The sequence below is a fragment of the Alligator mississippiensis genome, chromosome 12, assembly GCF_030867095.1.
Source record: "Alligator mississippiensis isolate rAllMis1 chromosome 12, rAllMis1, whole genome shotgun sequence".
In the NCBI taxonomy this organism is placed as follows: domain Eukaryota; kingdom Metazoa; phylum Chordata; order Crocodylia; family Alligatoridae; genus Alligator; species Alligator mississippiensis.
In genome coordinates this window covers 43,799,168-43,819,898 of record NC_081835.1, presented here as the reverse complement: position 1 = coordinate 43,819,898, position 20,731 = coordinate 43,799,168, and the positions used below count along the sequence as shown (strand labels likewise).

At 53.4% G+C, this 20,731-nt stretch overlaps 1 protein-coding gene and 1 long non-coding RNA gene across 3 annotated transcripts in view; one reads left to right on the top strand and one right to left on the bottom strand.

Moving 5' to 3' along the window:
- RASSF1 (Ras association domain family member 1) overlaps positions 1-19,830 on the top strand; it is a 32,862-nt gene extending 13,032 nt beyond the window's left edge. The window contains exons 2-6 of one of the 2 annotated variants that reach the window (XM_019475762.2): positions 2,114-2,235; positions 16,524-16,628; positions 16,849-17,143; positions 17,487-17,602; positions 18,211-19,830. In XM_019475762.2, coding sequence (XP_019331307.1) covers positions 2,114-2,235; positions 16,524-16,628; positions 16,849-17,143; positions 17,487-17,602; positions 18,211-18,357 — 785 coding nt within the window. In that variant the 3' untranslated portion in view covers positions 18,358-19,830. Of the gene's footprint in view, positions 1-2,113; positions 2,236-5,554; positions 5,759-16,523; positions 16,629-16,848; positions 17,144-17,486; positions 17,603-18,210 lie in introns of those variants that run through there. The other variant, XM_006266395.4, reaches the window with a different exon arrangement.
- A 6-nt stretch (positions 19,831-19,836) lies between these two features.
- Positions 19,837-20,722, bottom strand: LOC109280241 (uncharacterized). Its single transcript, XR_009456135.1, has 2 exons — positions 20,305-20,722; positions 19,837-20,216 (listed from the first exon to the last, which is right to left on the bottom strand). It is a non-coding gene; the product is annotated as an uncharacterized LOC109280241 (long non-coding RNA).
- Positions 20,723-20,731: the final 9 nt, after the last annotated feature.

Sequence of the window (20,731 nt, the reverse complement as noted above, 5' to 3'; positions counted from 1 at the left end):
CAGCATCTTGGCAAGGTAGAAATAAGGCTTTTTCCAGTCGGATGGCAAGAAGCTCCTTCACTGTCTTGTTAGATGTGTTTATTGGGGTTATTCTGATGCATCTTTCAGGAGTGTGTGCTTGCTGGTAGGGAGGTTGCCATTGAAAGAATTGTGACGTCCCAGGCCAAACCCCCTGTTGGCCAATCTGCTGACACTTGGTATTTTTGTGAGCCCCTGCTCTTGGAATCAAGTGATTAAAAATGATCTCAGCTTCCATGTTTTTAAAGTACCTTTTTACTCCCCCAGCTAGTAAAGAAAAACTTAGAGCCAGGACTCCAATGCTCCCTAAAGACTCAGGCCAGGCAAAAAATATAAATCATCCAAACATTCTGTTATCCTGTAAAGACGTTGCGATTTTTCAGCCATTCCCATGACTTCCTAAGGGCCTGACTGATGGTATCTGAGAGTTCGGAGTCAGTGAGTACAGTGCAAACTTGTGCTGGCAAGAGACTCCGTGTTCTTTTTTTTTTTTTCCTTTCTCCCCATCTTGCTGTGGGGCTTTGTGAGCTATTTCTGACCACAGTCAAACATAGCCAAGCAGAGGTGCACTTAGTTTCATTCAGTGTTAAACTGCTGCAGTTTTCCCACTTCCTGACTTACGTGTATGTGTGTGTGTGGTGGGGGTGAGGTGCAAACGTCAGGGCCTTCATTTTTCATGGCCATGTTTTTGAACACTTATTTAAACATTTTTTCTTTAATTTCAAAATAGGCAAAGACATTTTAAAATTTCTTCTTACACAAAATGGTTTGGAAAAATGGTGACTTTTTAGGCCAAGAAACAGCCTAAACTGAAATGAAGAGTGGTTCTGCTTCCAGTTTTGTTCTTTAATTGTAAATGCCTCCATCCTTATTGCTCAGGTGAGGGAGGTAAAAAAGAAAAACAAAACATCTCTAGAATGTTTGGTGTGTCTTTTATGTCTGAATCCTCTTTGTGACTTCACAGTTGGTTGCCATGGAGAGAACTGTGATGTCACAAGCAGTAGAGATTTCAATGTCATGCACAGACTTCAGATGAGAGTAGCCAACAGCAACAGACTGTTCCCATGCCAATGCATCCAGTAACACAGAGCAAAGGGAGGGAAATAGAGAACTGGTTCTAACTGGGGACTAGCAATCTCCTCATCTTGGCTCAATGCCAACCCACTGCCCCAGCTCTGCTCAGTGCTAACCTACCCAACACTACCCCTGGCTTTGCTACCTATGTCTACAGCAAGCATGGGGCTGCTGTGTCCTCCTGGTCCCCAAGCCAAACCCTGTGGGGATCCCCCCACTGAGTGCCTGATTGAGTTGGTGTCCCGAGCTTCCCTGCCCAGCCCTGACAGCTTCTCCAAGGGTCCCAACATTGTCCTGATGCCCCTGCTCCCTGCAGGCACGGCAAAAGGCCCAAGTTCCACAGCACTTAGCTTCCCAAAGCCCTGCTGCTTGGGTATCTGTGCAGTGTGGTCTGGGCCAGACCATCCATGTCTAAGAGTGACCCTGGAACCCAGCCCCACCAGAGAATGCAGGGGTACCAGAGCAGTCATGGTGGACAAGATGCAGCAGGGCACCTTCTACAGGCACCTGAGGGAGGCCTCTGCTCATGTTGACAGTAAATATCTCTAGTAGAAATCCTGTTGAATGTGTGCTTTCCTAGCTGGTTTATTCCACTCCCTCCTGAGAGTCTGAACCTGGCCTGGCAGTGTAGGGATTCTGTCCAAACTGGGGGCCTCTCTGAGCGTGAGATAGATGGATCTGAGACTAACACTGTTACTGAAAAAGCTTTTGGAGCAAACATGCAGCAGGGCTTTCACCAGAAGGCAGCGGAGGGGCAGAAAACAGGCTACAGTTTGAGGTATGGTAACTACTGAGGGGTCAAGTGGCTAGTCAGGATGCAAACTCATCTCTCCAGGCTCATGCTGCTTGTTCCTAGCTACAAAGGTAACATTCAAGAGCAATAGGCCTCACCCTGCCTGTACCTAGCAGTTCTGGCAAATACAATGTCCCAGGGCCTGCCACTCCTTCCTGCAGACTGCTGGATTCCTCCTTTGTCTGGCTCCCATCCGCCTCATGCCCTCTCCTTCCTCTTCCCACCCAGATTGCAAGTTCATGTGCCATTATCGTTGCCGTGCCCTGATCCGCCTGGACTGCAGCGGTCCTCGATACCAGGACAACTCATCTGAGGCCAATGAGCAGACAGTGGAGAAAGACACCAATGTGGTAGGAGTGTGGGTGGGGGTTCTGATTTGTGCTTGAAGGCTGCAAAGTGCAATGAGTTTCCTTATACCAGAAACAGGACAGAGACAGGACTGGGGCAACTGGGTGCTTCCCCCCATCCAGCCCTCGTGCCCAGACCCTTGCAGCATCTTTTGTTGGAAGAAGCTGGGACTGGAGTAGCTGGGAGGTCTCCCCACAGCCAGAGTCCCTGCCCTGCTCCCTACATCACCCCCTCCTGGGTAAGGCTGCTTCTAGAGTTCTCTGAGCCCCTTTCCTTGCTGAGCGTGTTACCAGCTCAGGATGGTGGTGCTTGGAGGTTCTGCCCCTCCTCCACACAGTCATTAGCAGCATTGGGTTGAGCTGGTGATAAGAGCAGCGCATTGTAAATCTTGTTTTGGCCCTGGCAAGGGAGCCAACTTCAATTTCATCTTTAAATTGTGCCTCTGCTCTCAGCACCTGGGACTTCTCTCCTAATGCTTCCCCAGGGACAGGTCAGCAGTGGGGAGCAAGTGAGGCCCATCTGGGAGAGAATATTGCCAATTAACTCAGTGCCACAGCACTGGGGCAGCTGCTTTATCACCTAGCAACAGGGCAAGTAGTGAGTACCCACCATCCTGCTGTGGATGCCTAAGGGCCTGGGATTCCCATCATCCCACTCACTGGCTGGTGCAACCATTACATGTTGCCATCACCCCCACCCACCCCTTCAGGCCTCAGCTCCCCTAAGCCATGCAAACCAGCTGTCACTTCTGCCACACCATCACAGACCCCAAGTCCCCTCCCCTCCACACACCTGCTATCAGCCCTTCCAGGAGCATGGAGGAAGCAGGGATCTGGGAGCCATGGAGGGTAAATGTCGGTCCAGGGGCTGGAGGGAGCCTTGAAGCTTGGACAGATCCTTCCCTGTATAGGCTCCATTTAGCCCACCTACCTTGTGTTCAAGGTGTCTGTGTGTGAGGGGGTTGCAGTGGCTCTGACCCATCTTGGGTAATACTCGGGGAATTTTAAATCAAACCAGTGTGAAGTGCTATGTCTTTTCAGTGATCCAGCCAGAGGGCCGGTGTTTTCCCTTAAAACTCCACCCCCATCCCCCACAAACACCCCTTCTTTGCCTCAAGCCCTGAAGGGCTCAGGAGAGGTCTGGGGGAAGAGAACAAGACCCCTTAGGCTCACAGTAGCAGTAAGTCTCTGTGAGACTTTCCTCTCAGGCCCAGGGGCTTCCCTGCACTGGGTCCTTGGCCTGCAACCTGTACCAGAGGAAAGAACGAAGTTGCTGTTTGAAAGCCGGATATTGCCACATCTGTTGAGCTACATACTCCCTTCTGTGACCTTGGCCTGCCTGACGGGGAGCAGCTTGAAAGTTTTTGCAGCTGTTGCTGCTGCTAGTGTGCTTGCGGTTTGAGTGAGGGGCCTGGTTTCTGAAGCAAGAGCAGGAGTTGGAGTCTACAAGGGACACACTTGCCAACACAGCCGCCTGGCACCTTCCTGCCACATAGAGATTGCCTGTGTCTCCTTTCCCTCACCTGTCGGGTCTCCTGAGAGAATACAAGACAGCTCCTCATATATTAACAATGGGGGGAGGGGGTTCCTGCAAGGCTGAATTCCAGAGAATCTGGTCACTATCTGGTAGTGTTTCATCCTGACAGCTTGGACCAAAACTGGGAGGGGGGGCTGACCCTCATGTTTGGGCTGAGCAGCTAGATACTGGTGTAAATGGACTATGGACCTGACCCAGCATGGCAGGACACCAGATATGGGCCAATGATGTGGCCCAACACTCCTTGCCTTCCTCTGTCTGAATTCTCAATGGCTGTGCCCTGTGCAGGGCCAGATCCCCCTGAGTGTCCCATGCTATTCCCCTTACTGCATTGTCTCCTAAAAGGGTTACAAAGGCAGTTGTGCCTCCTCACTTGAGAATGGGAAAGTAGAGGGGCTTAAGGAGACTTTTTAGAACAGGGATGGCCCACTTGCTGCATGTGGGCCACAAGTGGCATGGGCAGCCTGTGTGTGGCCTGCAGCAGATCAGGGAGGAAGCAGAAAGCAATGCAGAAGATTGGGCAGGGGGCAGAAAGCAGAGCAGCAGATTGAGCAGGGGGCAGAAAGCAGAGCAGCAAATTGGGAAGAGGAAGGGGACCAGGGTGGTACTTGAGAAGGGTGACCAGGGTGGTACTTGAGAAGGGTGAGGGGCTAAATATGTGGCACCACTGCTAAAAAAGTTTGTCCTCCACTACTTTAGAATGATTGAATGTTTTGCTGGAGAAAAGTGTTGATGGTCTCACCAGCCCTGTAGGCGAAAGTCCTCCATCTCAACAGCAAGAAAGGTGGGCAAGTGGTCAAGGCTCTGGACTGGGGCTTAGGAGATGGTTCAGCTACTGACTCCTTCTGTGACCTTGGGCAAGTCCCTGTCCCTTTTTGTACCTTGGTTTCCCCATCACTATTGCACTGAGGTGCTCATATGCTGCTGTGATGAGTGCTACCCAAATACCGCTAAGGAAGGCTTGTCCCCCATTCCTACACAGCACTTGGGTTTCTTGAAACCCCCTTACAGGGGGAAGAGAGTAGCGAGCTCCTCAGGACCCAGCCAGCCCTTGCTACTGTGCCGTGTGGATGTCAGTAAGTACTAATGCTCAGTGACGTGGACCCCCTCCTGCACACCCATGTTATGCAGAGGGCTGCCAAGCAGCTGTTGAGACGTAGCAACGTAAGCTCTGGCTCCTTGTGGAGCTTGGCCCGTGTTTCTCAGGAGCCTGGACAGTGGTTAGTGCCGTCAATCCTGCCTGGACTGTAGGTACAGCAGGCAGTAATGAATAATCCAGCCAACCTGGGTGGATTGGAGCTGCGCCCTGGAGAAGTTGTCTCTGATAAGACCATCCCTGCCTGGCCTGCTGTGAATATTTGCTCCAAGATTAGGCAATGTTTGTTTCATGAGGCAGAGCTGGGCATGACCGAGCTGTGGTTGTCTGGGTTGAGTTCAGTCTCCTCCGCAGAAGTTGCCTGGTCGGGCGCTGGGGGACACTGATTTCTGACACCCGGGTCCACGCACCTCTCAGGCACTGGGCTGAGTTTTTTGAACGCTTGAGCCCGTGTCCAGGCTGGGGGTGCTCGTGGGATTTGGGGCACGCCGGGGCAATCGGAGATCCTTCGGCTCCTGCATCCCTGGCCGTGGGTCTGCAGTGGCTCAAGCCGGGCAGTGTGTGGCAGCCAGGCGCCTGTGTTCGGGCGGAGAGGAGCGAGCCAAGCCCGGCGCTGTGCCGGGGGCGGGGCCCGGGGGGCGGGGCGGGGCGGGTGCGTGTCCCGCCCCCCGTGATGAGGCGGTGCCGGGCCGGGGGTGGGCTCACTCCCAACGGTCGGGGCGGCCGCGATGCGCGAGGGCGAGGTGGCGGCGGCGGCGGCAGCGGCCTGCTTCGACATGACGTGGAGCAGCACGGCCAGCAGCGGCTACTGCAGCCAGGAGGACTCGGACTCGGAGCTGGAGCAGTACTTCACGGCGCGCACCTCCTTCGCGCGCAAGCCGCAGCGCGCCAAGGTGAGGCCCGGCCCGGCCCGGCCCGGCCCGGCCCGAGCACGCAGCGCCCGGCGGTGTCTGTGCCTGCCCCGCTCCGCAGCCCGGGGCAGGCGGCGAGCAGACGAGCGGGGGGAGGTGGGGCCGGCGACGCGGAGAGCTGCAGGCTGAGCGGCTGCTGCCCCAGGACGGTTCCAGCTGCCTCTTCTGTGCCCGCGATGTGATTCCCTCCACGGGGGATCGCGGGTGTGCAGGGGACCGGGCCCCGGGACACCACCGGAGGCTGTGCGAGGCCTGGGTACCTGCCGGTCGCTGGTCCTTGTGGGCTGAATGGCTGCAGTTGCCGGCAAGGTACAGGGTTAGAAAAGGGCCGTTTCCTCCGTAGCTGGAAGAGTCCCGGGGGCTCGTGTTAGTGATCAGCAGCGCCCAGGGACAGTCTGTTCGTGATGTCCTCGCAGAGGTTGCTTGGTGGAGGACCACCTGGGCTGTAGTCTGGCAAGAGTGGAGATGGGCTCATGTTACCGGCTGCATTTCCTCTTGGTGCCTTTACCAGATTGCCCCGTATCTATCTGTGTTGTCCCTTGGCACAGCTAATGGTTTAAACAGATGGTCCTAGATTAGGAAATGCCTGGGGGTGAGGCAGAGAGAAACTGAGATGATCTCACAAATCCAGGACATGCATGACCCTCTGCCTCTTCCCCGTTAGTGCCTAGGGGTGGGACATGAGTGTGCGTGAGTTGGTTTCCTGTAAACTGGTGACTCTCCTAGCTTGTGAGTGTGTGTGCATATGCGTGTGGCTCCAGTCGGGAGGGTGAGATGAGCTGGGGGAGATGACAGTTCTCACAAAAGTATGTTGCTGCTCTGGTTGGCAAAAAAAAAAAAAAAAAGAGTGGGGGCTGGGCAAACTTCCACATACATCTGTACTAGTGCACTGGTCCTCAGCTCTACCAGTGCCTTTCCATCTCAGTCCACAGCCCTCTTCCCCTGCTATTCCAGCCCTAGGGCCTTTTTAGAGCAGCGTGGAATTTATTTGATGTCTCTGTGATGTAGACCAAATCCCATTTAATTTGGGAGCTAAAGCAAATTTAAAACTACATAATCAGAGGCAAAAGGCCTGAAGGCCACTATGCAGCCCCCTGTCCCAGCACAGGTCATTGCAGTCTTGCCATTGCCAGCCCCTCTGCAGGCTTTGGTACAAAGGGATTGATCCTGAATTGCCCAATAGGCCCCCTTCCAAAGCAGTAATCTCTAATACCTTTAGAATCCAACAGATTGGTGCATCCTGCAGCAGACTCTGGAAACATCTGTGTATCCTCTTTGGGGCAGGAACCATCTCCCTGCTTTGTTTGTCTGTCACCTGTCTCTGGGTTTCTGGTCCATGACTGAGTTTCTAAGTTCTATCCAATATAAAGAACAAAGCAGTTTTAAATATGAAGTAGGTTGGTGGCTGAATCCTGTCTGAAAGCCAGATTAGTCATCTGCTTTTATAGTGGAGCATGGTCTAGTGCAGGGGTGGCCAGCCTGTGGCTCCGGAGCCACATGCGTCTCTTCAGACGTTAATATGCATCTCCTAGAATCTTTGCACAAGCACATGGTGACCAGCTTAAGCTTTAGTTTAAGGGGTACCCTCATCTTCAGCCCACCTTCCTCTTCAATCCTCATCAGTCATTGTATGGGAAGATCACTCGAGAGGTGTCTGTTGGGTAGCCAGGGCTAGGAAGGACTTTGACACCTTGAAATCTGGGACAGTGCAGAAAGGAGGGGGTTGATCCTGCCTAGAGCAGGGAGCTGGACTAGATGACCTTGTGTGAGATTCATTATAATTCTGCTTTCCTATGATCTTATGAAATGGGAGGTAATTTCACAGTCTTCTGTTGTGCTTGATAATTGGGCTGCTGGGCTTTGTATTAGCTGGATCTGTTTTGGGAGAGGGGACAAGAATTTGTTCCTGTGAGGATGGTAAATGCATCTTTGGCCAGGTCTGGCTGATAGTGGGATGAACCTGCCTGGACATAAAATGGGGGTGTCCTTACCAGTGTGACTTTTCAGGAGGGAGAAGTAACTGGCTTCCCAGTGACCCTGAGGCTGCCCCTAACTTAATCTGAGAGCAGGTGCTCTCAGTAGTGGAGGATGTTACAGAGTAGGTGAGTGTGTACCAGGTGCTGTCTTGTTTCAGTTTGTGTCACTTTGGCTTTGCTGGGTTTGGCCTTCTACAAGCTGCTGCTTGTTCAAGCTCCAGAGAGGCACAAAGCATGATGGTAGTTAATGGGTGTGTGATGGTAGTTAATGGAAGCAGTTGATCTGCAGCAGCTGAACCTGCCTGAGGGTGAGAGCTGGTGATGCTGTGGGTATGAGTACCCAGGGAGGCATGGGGGAGGGTTTGGGCAAGGATGGCCTGGGGCCTTCTCAAGAGGAGGCCTAGACTGAGTCTGTGCTTTGTTCTCAGGAAGATTCCCAGCTGCCTTCACTTCCAAGTGACTTCAGCTTTTTTGTATCTTGCATTGGAAGTTTTAAGGAGAGATGGGGGCCAAGCAAGTTTTGCTCCCCTCCCTCTCCAGGCCTGCATGAGGAGCCATCTGAACCACATATGTCTGATATATGTTGCTGGGGGGGGGGGGTGATAGCAAGACTCAGCCTCTCAGCCCTGGGACATGGTACTGTGCCTGTGCTGTGGGGATGGGGTTAGTCACCCCTGACTAAAGCTGACAGAGCAGGGCTGTAATGTGATCTGGCTGAATCAGAGGCAGAGAATGAGAGGGAGGAGGGAGAAGTGACTCTGGCAGGGAGCAGAGGAAAGTGACTGCTAACCATTTCATGACCTGGAACAGGGGCAGGCAGAGCCAGGGGTGGGCACAGCCAGGGCAGCCATGGTGATCCGTGTGCCTAGTAGCTCGGTGGTAGGGGAAGAAGATGCTAGAGAGAGTTCTGACCTACCAGCCAATTGTGGCGTTAGTGATTTGTCCAAAGTGGAGGCAAATTTAGAAACCACTTGGAGCTGGGGGAGCTGGAGTCACACAAGGGAAAAGAGAGCAACAAGGGAGAGACATACAGCCACAAAGAGGTTGGCAGGGTTGCGCTGGGAAGTGATTTCCCCCTTGCTCCCCCTCCCTCATCCTCCCTTGCTGAGCAGAGAGGCAGGGACTGTGAAACTGCAGCTCCAGCAGCACTTCCTGCCCAAGGTTAAAAGCTTGCTTGGCTCCAACAATCCCAGGCTCCTAGAATATGTAAACAGTTTCCCCTCAGCCTGGCTGGAGCTGGGGTGAGAATCCACTGTACTTCTAGCTGAGCTTCAGGGGATCTGGACAAGGGCCAGCCATAGGCCTCTTCTTTCCTATGGCCTGAGAACCTGATGCCAGCAGCTTGATAGGTGCTCTTTCCCTGATCTTCCTGTGAGGAGCAATGACATAGTCTGAACCAAGTGAGAGATGCCAGGGGTATAGCAGGGCTCTGTGGGTCCAAGAGGTGTCTATATCTCTGTGGGAGGTGGTGCCTGTTATGATTGTCTGGAGCCATGTCATGTCTAGAATGCCACAGTAAGAAGGCAGGGGTGGGTCCTTGCCCTATGCTAGCTGGCTGAAGCCTGTGTGGTAAGGGCAGACATTGTGCCCATGTTCAGTCAGACAGTTATTCAAGGCAGTAACAGCCCAGGGTAGCAGTGGCATCCAGGGTAGGGAGGAGTGTGGCCTGACTGCAATAGTAGTAAGGGACAGACTGGTCCAAAGAAGAGACTCTGGAGGGCAGAACAGCTGGCTACACTGATTGGGTATAGGGGCAGACAAGTGGGGTTTGTATGACACTGTGCTGATCTCAGTGCTTGATGGATTGCTGAAGTCCTGCTGGTTTGCGGGACTGTCTCCCACCAGTCAGGGCCTGCAGGGAGTAGCTTGTGCCACTGCTGGTTATCCCCATGGAATGCCTGTGCCACGCGCGCTTTGGCGCATGGCAGGCTGGCCCCAGCAGTCTTACCTGGGGACCTTTTGGGGCTGCAGCAGTGGCAATCCTGCCACTCTGAGCTTGGCTGGCAGCCGCAGTGTAGCTCTGGCCGCCCAGGCTCCAGTTTTGAGCAGTGCATGCTGCCCCCATCTGCACTGCTCTGCTTTTTTTTGCACAGACCCCCTCCACCATGCTGCTTCCTTGCAGCGTGGAGAACACCTGAATGTGCGGTATGTTGCAGCAGCATGGCTGCAGTGCCAGACTGCGTGGCTACACTCATCTGGATGCAGCACTGGCACCCAGCACTCAGTAAGGTGATGTCCTGTGGCAGGGTTCAGGGCTCCAGTCTAGAGGTTGGCTAGGCTAATCCCATCTTGTACCTGTTTTCAGGCATGCAGCTGAGGCATTGATTTCTCACTGTTTTGTGTTTTTACAGTGTACCTATGCACTTGGCTATGGAGTTAAGGCGTATAGCGGGCTCTGATCTTTTGTGGCTCAGACATAAGCGGGGGGGGGGGGCGGGGGGGAAGCTGTATCGCATGTTCCTGCCTTTCTTTAGTGGCTAGCCAACCCTCTGCTGTCTCCACTGTGGAGCAGCAGAACTGACCACAAAGCTGCTGTAAGCAAAATGAAGCAGAATTCAAACAATGCTGGGCTGAACAAAGCAGCAGCTTGTTGTCTCGCCTGGATTGGAACCCAGGAGACAGTTGGCACAACAGGCCCGGGGAGTGGGGAGGATCTTGAGGTACCCTGGTTGAGCTGGCAGCACGCCCCTGTGGTCTGAATCCTTGTCTTGGGGTAGCTGGCAGGGAAGGTCCAGATCTAGAGGGTTCCTGCATGGGATATGGCAGCCTGTGAACAGGTGGTGGTGGTTTGTTCCCACCCAGCTCCACGTGAGAGCAGGCCTTGGAGAACGCTCCCTTTTGTTCTGTAAACAGGATGCCTGTGTCCCTGCCTGTAACTTCCCATCCTGCCACCACAAACTCCCAGGGAGCTTTTCTTCATCTAGGATGGGCTGTCCTCCCTGCACCCCACCCTCACAGGCTTCCGTCTGCTCTTTTCCTCAGGATGCAGATAATTCCCATTGGGTTCTGTGGTCAGATCTCCGTGCATAGGAAACATACTCCACCCCAGTGCATGCCCATATTCCCCCAAAGCAGGCGTGACTGGAGAAACCTGCTTGCCTAGATTTCTAGAAATCTGTTGTGGATGCAGGCTGGCTCCCAGGGTGCTTTATGCCAGGCCCCGTAATCATTCCATGGAACTTCCCTCTCGTGGGGTTTACAGTCTGTGTTCAGATCACTTGTGCGCTGGGAGTGATGTTATCAACTTACATCTATACTGCAACCCTCAAGTTCCTTGTGCCCAGTAGAGCTGAAACTGGGCAAAATCCCCGAGACCCAACCCTGCTCCCAGGCTCTGGGACAGTCCAGAGCCTAGTACCATGTTTTAAGACTGCAGTGATTAATAGCACAATTATGTTGTAACACCCAGGAGTTTAAAGATGCCAAATTCCTGTCTGAAAGGCTGACCTGAAGTGACAGACAAAAATTTGGATTGATGCTCTAATTAATTTTTAAAACTTCTTCAGGAAAAGTAGATGTTTCCTGCCCTGTCTTCCCTGCTTTGTTTGGAGGTCACCTTGGAGAACCAAGGAACTGGAGTGAGAGTTTTCTCAGCCCTGAACTGGAGGGTGTTGAAACTAACGCCAAGGGTTTTCTTTCCTCCTACTTTGTTAATTATCTTTTAATCCAAGCCTGGTGTTTGATATCCTTCCCCTGAGGTCCCCCAGTTCTCCAGAGAGTCTTCCAAGAAAAGCAGGGGAAGTAATGCTGATGCCCAGCTGTGCTGTGCCCACTGTTAATCAGTGGCATTGCAAACCTGCCTACTTCCATGGAGAGATGTTGTGCATTGGTCACCCAACACATGTCTATGAAATCTATGAAATATAGTTATTAGGGCTGGAAGGGACCTCAGAAGATCATTGAGTCCAGCCCCCTGCCCAAAGGGCAAGAAGTCAGCTGGGGTCATAGGATCCCAGCAAGATAAGCATCCAATTTACTCTTGAAGGTATTCAGTGTAGGTGCTTGAACCACCTCTGATGGCAGGCCATTCCAGACCTTGAGGGCTCAGACAGTAGGATATTGGATAAGTGCCTGTGATTGCCCTGCTGTTGTTTGTGCTTCAGGCCCCACAGCCTGTTGCACTTCTTGGTGTTACACACTGTGTCTTTGCGGAGTGGAGCCCTTGGGAGGGTCCTTGCTCCCTCCTTCCCTCTCTCTGTCAACCAGGAAATAAGGGCATAGGAAACTGAATGATACCTAGAGGAGGGAATGGAAGTCCCTCTGCCCTTGTATTCCTACCTGGGAGAATGGATGGTAAGGATGGATGGGGGGTGGGGCATGGAGGGAGAGGCAGGATCTTTGTGGAGGAGGCTGAGAACTACCCTCTGGAAGATCATCAGCTTTTTTTGCCGAAATGCTCCAGTGCTTCCTTGGCTGACATGCCTGTTCCAGGGGCTTGAGTAGGTGAAAGAGGGCCAGCAAGCACTGGTGGCCAGGTGCTATAGAAGGGACAGTGCTGTGGCCAGGGGGAGATAAACACCACTGCTTCTTTCCCACAGGGCTGTCCAGCTGCCCATGCCTGAGAGAGATGGACCAGAGAAGGGCATCAAGGGAGATGGCATAGCACCTTTCCCCACTGCCTTCCTTGTTGTCTAAAAGGGTAAACATGAGGTGTTTGCCAGTGAGGAGCTGATGGCACTGATGAAAGCAAGATACTGAGCAGGCAGGTGGGCACAGGAAGAAAAAGGGCCAGCTGTGCAATTCATAGTATAGTTGCTGCAATAGACCTGGCTGGACCTCAGCAGGCCTGTGTTTCTTAGGGTTGCTAACCCTCCAGGATTGCCCTGGAGTCGCCAGGAATTCTAATATTATAAAAGCCTTAGTCTGACTGGATGCCAAGATAGCCAATCAGAGTGCAAATAAAGCATTATGGACAGACAGACAGACAGAGTACTCCAAGAGTGTTTGGACTGCAGGTGGTGGCACCATGGCAGAGTGCTGCTATGACAGCAGGGGTGGTGGGGGCTGAGGCCAGCACAGCTGGGTCCCCTGTTCTGTGGAGGTGGTGGTGGTGGCATGAGGGGGTGGGGAACAGGGTTGAACCCACAGCGGTGGCACAAGGGAGTGGGAAAATGGGCCAGGCCCACCGCGGCATGGGGGAAAAGCAGGCCCTGATGCCACCATGACAGTGGGGACAGAGGGGAGGGAGCAGGGGCAAACAGCTGGCCTTGGGCGGTGGGGGGGCACTTGGGTGGCGGCAATGGAGCGGACAAAGTGGGGCTGGCCTTACCCCCTGCTCCCTGGATGCGGCAGTGGCATGGGGTGCTGGGTGGTGATGCTTCATCTGTGCTGCCTCACCCCTGGTCATTCATGGGGAGGGGAGGCAGGTGGACACGGGGAGGGGGCTGGCCCGACGGCACAGTGGCGCGGGGAGGCACACTGGGCCCAGCCTGGCCCTGAAATGGTGGCAAAGTTGAGGGGGACGGGCATGCTGGATGCAGGCCTCCTCCCACCTGTCATTCTTGACAAGCAATTGGCTAGTTAAATATAAATCTCCAGGAGACTACTAAGAGTCACCCAGGAGATAAATGATGGAACATTCATTAAAATAAATATTAAATGCTGAATCCAATTTATACAGTAGTCTGGTAGATTTTTTAAATGTAATAGTAATGTACATTTGCCTTCCTGACATAGTCTACACACCGCAATCTGTAACTGATATATGCAAGCACATGGGCGTATTCACGTTGTGTCGTGGGCACATTGGTGTTTCATAAACCTCCTGGGATATACTCAAACAGAGTTGGCAACCCTAGTGTTTGTGCTTGTGTATGTGTCTGTAGGACATGACCGAACCACACAATGTATGGGTATGCATTTGTGGACTTGCTGTGTGTCTGTACAGCTGTCTGTAGGAGCTTTTGTGCACACATCTTTGCATGGTGTGTCTCACTAGACATGCAGGTATCTGTTGGGAGAGATGTTTATCTCTCTTTGGGTGTGGATCCTTTGGGGGCTGTACGCGTCCATCTCTGGAGTGGCAATATTTTGGGAGGGATGCATCCACCTCTAAAAGGAGTCTGAGTGCAACCCAGGACCTCGTCTGAAAGGAAGATCCTGGGGGATCCCTTTGGAGAGGGGAAGGCTGAGGCTTGGTGCCTGCTGCCTAAGGAATGTTCTTGGAAAGTGGGAAGGGGACGGAGGAGCAGCCACTCCTGTAGCCAAGACCCCTTCACCGAGAGTCTGTCTTCTCTCTGCTGGGAGCAGTCCCTACCTTGGGACTACTTCCTTCCTGCTCCTCTGTTGCCCACGTGCCACTGGCTTTGCGGTGGGAATGGAAGTGGTTCCCAGCAATCCCAGGAGAGCTCCTATTGGTCTATGGTGAGCTCATCTGTGATTTCCCCATCTCCGCCCCCATGCACACATTTGTTGGGGGGGGATGATGTTAGCTGGAAGCCAGGCTGATGCAAGAGACTGAAATGGAGTTGTGTGGAGGCAGCGGGAGGACAGCTTGGCCTTCCCTCTGTGGGTGTCTGTGCAAGCTTGGAGCACAGCTCTAGGAATAAGACCTGGTAATGTGAGAGCTGAGGCCGACCATGTTTCTCAGTGTTAAAATGTTGCTCATTACTGTGGCATGTGGACACTGCACCAGGCTTGGGATGTGTCCCTGGAGGAGAGACAAGAAGATCTCTTGTGCCAAGCCTGACCAGTATGGAATGCAGGCAGGGTTGTTAAATCCATGCCTCTGTTACGGGCCTTTGATACAGTGCAGTCTACACCAAAGGCATCTGTGCAGGGAGCAGATGAGCAAGGTTAAGACAAAAGCAGAATGTTTCTTAAAACAGGCAGACCTTGCAGTTAGCCTTGTCTTGTGTTGCTGTGTAACATTCCCCTACAGATCAGCCCATGTGCTGCCCCCAGAGCTCCACCCCTCTAGATCTGACCAGCTGCTGTCGACCTGGTGAGGGGCAGTGGAGAGAGAACAGGTAGCAGCCCCAAGCTGTGTTCTTTCCTTGCTGTACCCTCTCCCTGTTGGAGAGCACAGGGGCCATGCCAGGGGGTCAGATGATCAGACTGAGTCCATCTGGCTAATGCCAGGCTGTACTAGGGTGGTGCAGAGGTACCATATGATTAGGGACCTACTTAAATCACAGTTTTGCAATTCTCACAGAAACTGAAAAATGGTGATCGCCTTGAAAAATGGCATTGGCCATGATGTCGCAGGAAATAAACCAAAAAAAAAAAATTAAAAATTAATAAAAATAAAAGGCTGGCTCCCCAGCCTCACAGCCCACCTGGGATGAGAAGGTGCCAGCTGGTGGGGTAGCACAAAGGGCAGCAGCCAAGATAGTGGCTGCCCCCTTGTGCCTCTCTGCCAATCAGTGCTGTGGGGCGGGGCTGCACAAAGGGCAGCCAGCATTCAAGATGGTGGCCACCCCCTAGTCCCTTCTCCCCCTGGGGGCCTCAGCCAGCCAGGGCCAGGGGATGGGGCCTCTCTACCATCAGAGCCAAGGGGCAGGGCCACCAAACCACAAAGATTGTTTTCCCTTGCTGCCAGTTAGGTAGGTCTCTACATATGATACATAGGGGCAGGGACACAGGTAAAACTCCTTTGCAAAGCAGCAGGGCTCCAGAGATGGCATCTACTGTTTGAGTCTCCTGTGTGGTCTTGTCCCATTTCCATGAATGTAGGTTGGGCTATATCAGTACCCAAGTGATTAGGCATGTGATAATATATACATCTGCCTCTGAAGGGTGTGGCTGGCTAGAAAGTGCCTTATAGACCCCCTCCTGCGCAAGAACCAGTCTCAGGCTATTAGCCAATGTTGTTCTGGCTGTTGTTTCTTCAATACTGATATTTGTCCAGAGTGCCCCTAGCTGGCCTTCCTCTGCCTTCTTCCTTGCCTGATTCCTGTTTTATCAGGCTCTGGCAGCTTCTGAATGGCTGAAAGTTGCAGGGCAGGTACCATGCTTTGACTGACAGCCTCTTGGATGTCTCTGTGCAGTCAGTGAGGGAAGAGCCTCTTTCCCTGGGTTGGATATGGGTCCAGAGCTCTGGCCTTGAGAGAACATAGCAGAGTTATGTCTCTCTCTGGACTTGCTCATTGCACAAGGCATCTGCCCAAGGGATTTCTTGGTAGATTCACAGAGCAGGAAAAGCAGGAGGATGGCAAAGTATGCCACCAAGCTGCCCTACCAAGCCTTTGGGCACGTAAGGAGGCTGTGATGTTGAGAAATATCCACAGTACCTGCCTTCTGGCTGGGGCAGGGCAGTTTCACCTAAAGCATGAGGCTAATCCACAACTCCCCACATACTGCCTGACTGACCCAGGACCAGCCAGCATAGTACCTGCCCAGCCTGAAATCCAGCCATTGGTGTAACTCTCAGCACTAACCACTCTGCCTCACCCGTGATTTATATCAGACTGGGGGCAGGGGCACAGGTTCCACGAGGACCTGTCATCTTGCTCCATTGAGGCTTCTCCTTGGAACCTGAGTAGAGGTCCTTGTTCAGAGAACAGTCAGCCTCTGCTCCTGGAGATGAGCTCCCCACATGCTGAGACAGCTGAGTGTGGGAGGAGAGGGGAGACTCGGCCTTCTCTGGTCAGAGAGCTCTGGAGCCCAGATACCGTATTCCACAGCAAGGCATTGTGGGTAATGCATAACGTCACCTTGCAGAGCATTGACTCTGATACAGGCAGGCTGAGCTGCAGAAGGCTGTGAGGAGTGGCTCAGACCCCTCCACTCTCTAGGGACATGGACTAACTCAGGATGGCTTCCTCTTGCAGGATGAGCAGATTGACTGGGAGAAGCCAGTTCTGAGCCAAGCTGAGATTGAGCAGAAGATAAAGGAGTACAACAGTCAAATCAACAGCAACCTCTTCATGAGCCTGGTAAGGCCTCTGGGTCAGCAGGGTCGACATGTAGGGGTATGACGAGAGCAAGGGACTTATCATTTCTGATATGAATGAGAACTTCCTATCCATTGCAGGGGCTACAGGAATCCAGATCTGGGCCTTTTCTACAGGGGCTGTCGCTAGATCTGATGCCCAGCTTTGCCGCATTGTTCCTTGTTTTTGCTAAGATCAGCCTGCTTTTGGTATCTTTTCACAGAACAAAGATGGCTCCTACACGGGTTTCATCAAGGTGCAGCTGAAGCTGGTCCGGCCAGTCTCTGTGCCAGCCACCAAGAAGACACCCACCATCCATGATGCCAAGAAGGTGGCACGCTCCCAGGCGGTGAAGCGGCGCACATCATTCTACCTGCCCAAGGACACAGTCAAGCACCTGCACATCATCTCCCGCACGCGGGCCAGTGAGGTCATTGAGGCCCTGCTCAAGAAATTCATGGTGGTTGACAATCCCCGCAAGTTCGCTCTATTCGAGAGATCTGAGAAGGAAGACCAAGGTACTGGCATCCCTCTTTCCTCACCTGAGCTCACTGTCTGTCCATCTGCATTTTACTGCCTCTATATTGACCACCTTTTAAAAACCTAATCCAACCAGGTATATTCCTGCTGTGGTGACAACACTGAGCAACCTGAGCTTGATTCTTACCCTGCAGCACTCTCTCTGCCCTGCTCCTTACAGTGCCTCCTACTGGAGCTGTGATAGCTGGAAGCTCCACCATAGCCAGTGTTCCTGCCCCACTCCATATAGCTTCCCCTGCTGCAAGAGACTGGAGTTAGAGAAGCTGGAGCCAATTTGCTCAGTGTTACTGATACATGTGTGTCTGATTGGTGCCATTGCAGTTTACTTGCGGAAGTTGCCTGATGACGAGCAGCCCCTGCGTCTTCGGCTGCTGGCTGGCCCCAGTGAGAAGGTCCTCAGCTTTGTCCTGAAGGAGAACGAGACTGGGGAGGTCAATGTAAGTTCAGGAACATCCTAGTGTGGCACTGCTGGCCAGTGCCCGGAAACCAACAAGGCTGCTCCTGTGCGAGGAAGGATATGACAGTACTGCCCCCTGCTTGCTGCCTTGCTAAAAGGCCATGGCAGCTGTTGCTGTTCTGTCCACAAGGAGCAGCTAGAACAGCACATGCTTCTTGTTAGTGCTGTATGTGGGGGAGCACTGAGCTCAGCATTGTACCCATTCAGGAACAGTGGCAAGGAAGAGCCATCAGGGCCTGAGTTGGGGGCACAGTGAGATGGAGCTGAGGTAGCCCCCCCCCCCCCCCCCCCCCCCCCCAAAAAAAAAAAACACCCAAAAAACCCACCAAAAACAAAACCCAAAACAAAACAAAAAAAACCCCAAACTCAACCCTGCTGTGCAAGGAAAGAGGAAGCTGAACATTGTTTGCCTGCAGCTGCTTTGCTATCCTAGCTTTTGGCTTTTGCCCTTGTGTCCATGTCCACCAAGGAACTTTGCCAGTGCCTCTGGCCTGATCCCACTTTTAAAATGGGTAGTGTTGGGTTTGTGGTGTGTGCTTCTGTGCCTGGGGGGGTAATGGTGCTGCCTTGCTGTGTTGTCCCCTGCAGTGGGATGCCTTCAGCATGCCTGAGCTGCACAACTTCCTGCGAATCCTGCAGCGGGAGGAAGAGGAGCATGTCCGGCAGATCCTGCAGAAGTATGCCCACTGCCGCCAGAAGATGCAGGAAGCGCTGGCCACTCGCACCCCAGGCTGAGCTACCCCCATCTTAGACCCAATGCTCCAACCAAGACCAAGTGGCTAGAAGAGGCGGCAAGGCAAGGCGAGCAAGGACAGATCACTCCAGAGTTATGCTTGCAGATCGACAGCTCTCCTGCATGGGTGCGGGGAGGTGGGTGGGGCATGGTGGGAGGGGGTGGTGAGTGCCAGGTGAGTGTGCCCATCCCTCAAGGAGCGAGTGTGAGCACTGGAGAGGCTGTGTGCCTGGGGGTACTCCCCGAGGGCAGGGGCCAGTCAGGATGTATGTGTGAAGTTGCTGCTGAGGAAGGGTGGTTGTGTCAGTGTTGAGACTGCTACTACCAGCTCCACTACGAGAAGAAATTGAATGCTACAGCTGTTCTAGGTCTGTTCTTTTGAGGACTCCCCTGGGCCCAGACCAGGGATGGTTTAAGGTTCAACATGGCACAGATTAGCCTCAGAACCCTGCTCGAGCATTCCATGTCAAGGGGATGGGGGGGGGGTCACCACATTTGAAAAGTAGGCCCCATCCCAGATCACTTCATGGGGGAGGTTGTGGTGCCATAAATTAGAAGCACTCTAAATTAATTTATCCATTCAGTCCTACCCTCTCATTCAGTAACCAGGCCAGCAAGGCTGCATGGTTGCAGCCAGACCCCTTTGTGCAAAAGCCCACCCTTAGGAGGCATACTCTGGGGAGTGCTGTGTGTCGCAATGAAGACTGCTTACTGCCTATTGGAGGCCTTTTGGGATGTAAGCTAAGTAGAACTGCTCCAGGGCTAAGCCCAGCCTTCCGGACCTTGTGTAACTGGGGCCACCCAGACCCCCATTACCAAAGGTGGCCTTTCTCTCCAGAGTGAAGCCTGAGAACAGTGATTGTTCCTAAAGACCGTTGTTGGGCTACTGTGAGGAAACCCATCCCTCCTGGAGAACTGCTGGAGCTGCTGCTGGAAATGGACTCCTACATCCTAGTATGTATTGCCAAGGAGCAACACTGGGAAGATCCACCCCCTTCATGAGAATGGACTAGGTTCAGGGGAACAGCACCCCACAGGCTTTATGTATACTGGCCTGGGCATGTGCCCAAGGGCTATAATGGAGAGCCTGAGGTGTGCCAGTGTGTCTTTGGAAAGCATTTGATAGGCCATCATGGATATGCTGGGCATTTTTGATCCTTCTGTGGAGGAGCAGCAGGACCCCAGTAGTTGAGGGGTCAGGGCACAGGTGTTTGTCTGTAATGCAGGACCTAAAGGCTGAAGGCAGCCAGGAAGTTCCTTGCATATGTATGAAACTGATGCAGCGTGAGTGCAGTCAAGTGTTTCCTGTTGGCAGCAGGATGTTGCCTTGGCAGTTGGTTTATATTTCAGTTTTGTTTTGTTTTTTCTTTTTAATCGACTCTGAATGTCCTGAACTTCCAGGGCTTGGATGCTCTAGAGGCTCGGCCTGTAAATGGTGCTGATTTTGTGCCGATCAATAAATAATTCAGGGGCAAGGTGGGCCTGGTGCTTGGGTTGTTATTCTGGGTAAGTTGCGCACACCCTTCCCTGTTGGCCTAATCCAGTGTTGATGTGAAGGGGCCAGCAGGCAGGGCTGGAGGGGAATCTAGCCCTCAGTGCATTCAGGAGGGCTAATTAGTCTGAGATCTGCAGTGTGAGAACCACTGTGCCTACTGCACTGTGGGGACCTCTCAGTAGCATTTCTGTCACAGCTGGACAGGGCTGCTTTCCAGGAAGATGCTAGGATAGGAAGACCCCTGCATTCTCCTGTTTTCCATTCAAGTTTCCTTCCTTCTGTTCCACGAGGGATCAGACCTTGGCCGGAGCTCACAGATGCACAAGGCAGTAGCACTCCAAGCCGCAGCAGTTTCTTCATTCAGCCCTGCACAAAGGAAGTCCTCCCTGTTAGTCCCCCGGGTTTCAGTCTGTCCTCATCTGCCCTCCCCCGTAACAGCCCCGCCTGCTCGCACCTGCAGCTTCCACCGCCAGCCCGCCCCGGTTTGCCTATTTCCCGGGCGCCGTTTGCATTATTGTCCGCTTCTTTCGGGAGCGGGTGAGAGACGCTCGCACAGGGTAGAGCAGGTTCCTTTCACAGCCCTGGACACGGAGTCTGCTGGAAGAACCAGTCCCGCCCGCCGGGCACAGGGCCAGGGGCCAGCCTCGGAGCCCGCCGGCGGGAGAGGCCCAGGCCGGCAGCGCCCTGCATGGCTCGCCACTGGGTCCCCGGGCTCTGACGACAGCTACCGGCGGGGCGGGGCGGGGCTCGAAGACTGTCCTGCCCTGCCCCAGCCACAGCCACATGGGCCGTAGGCGGAGCCTCCCTCTGGAACCCCACCTCCTGCCACGTGGGAGGGCGGCCGCGGTCTGCCCATCCTCGCGCGGTTTGGGACGTACCCC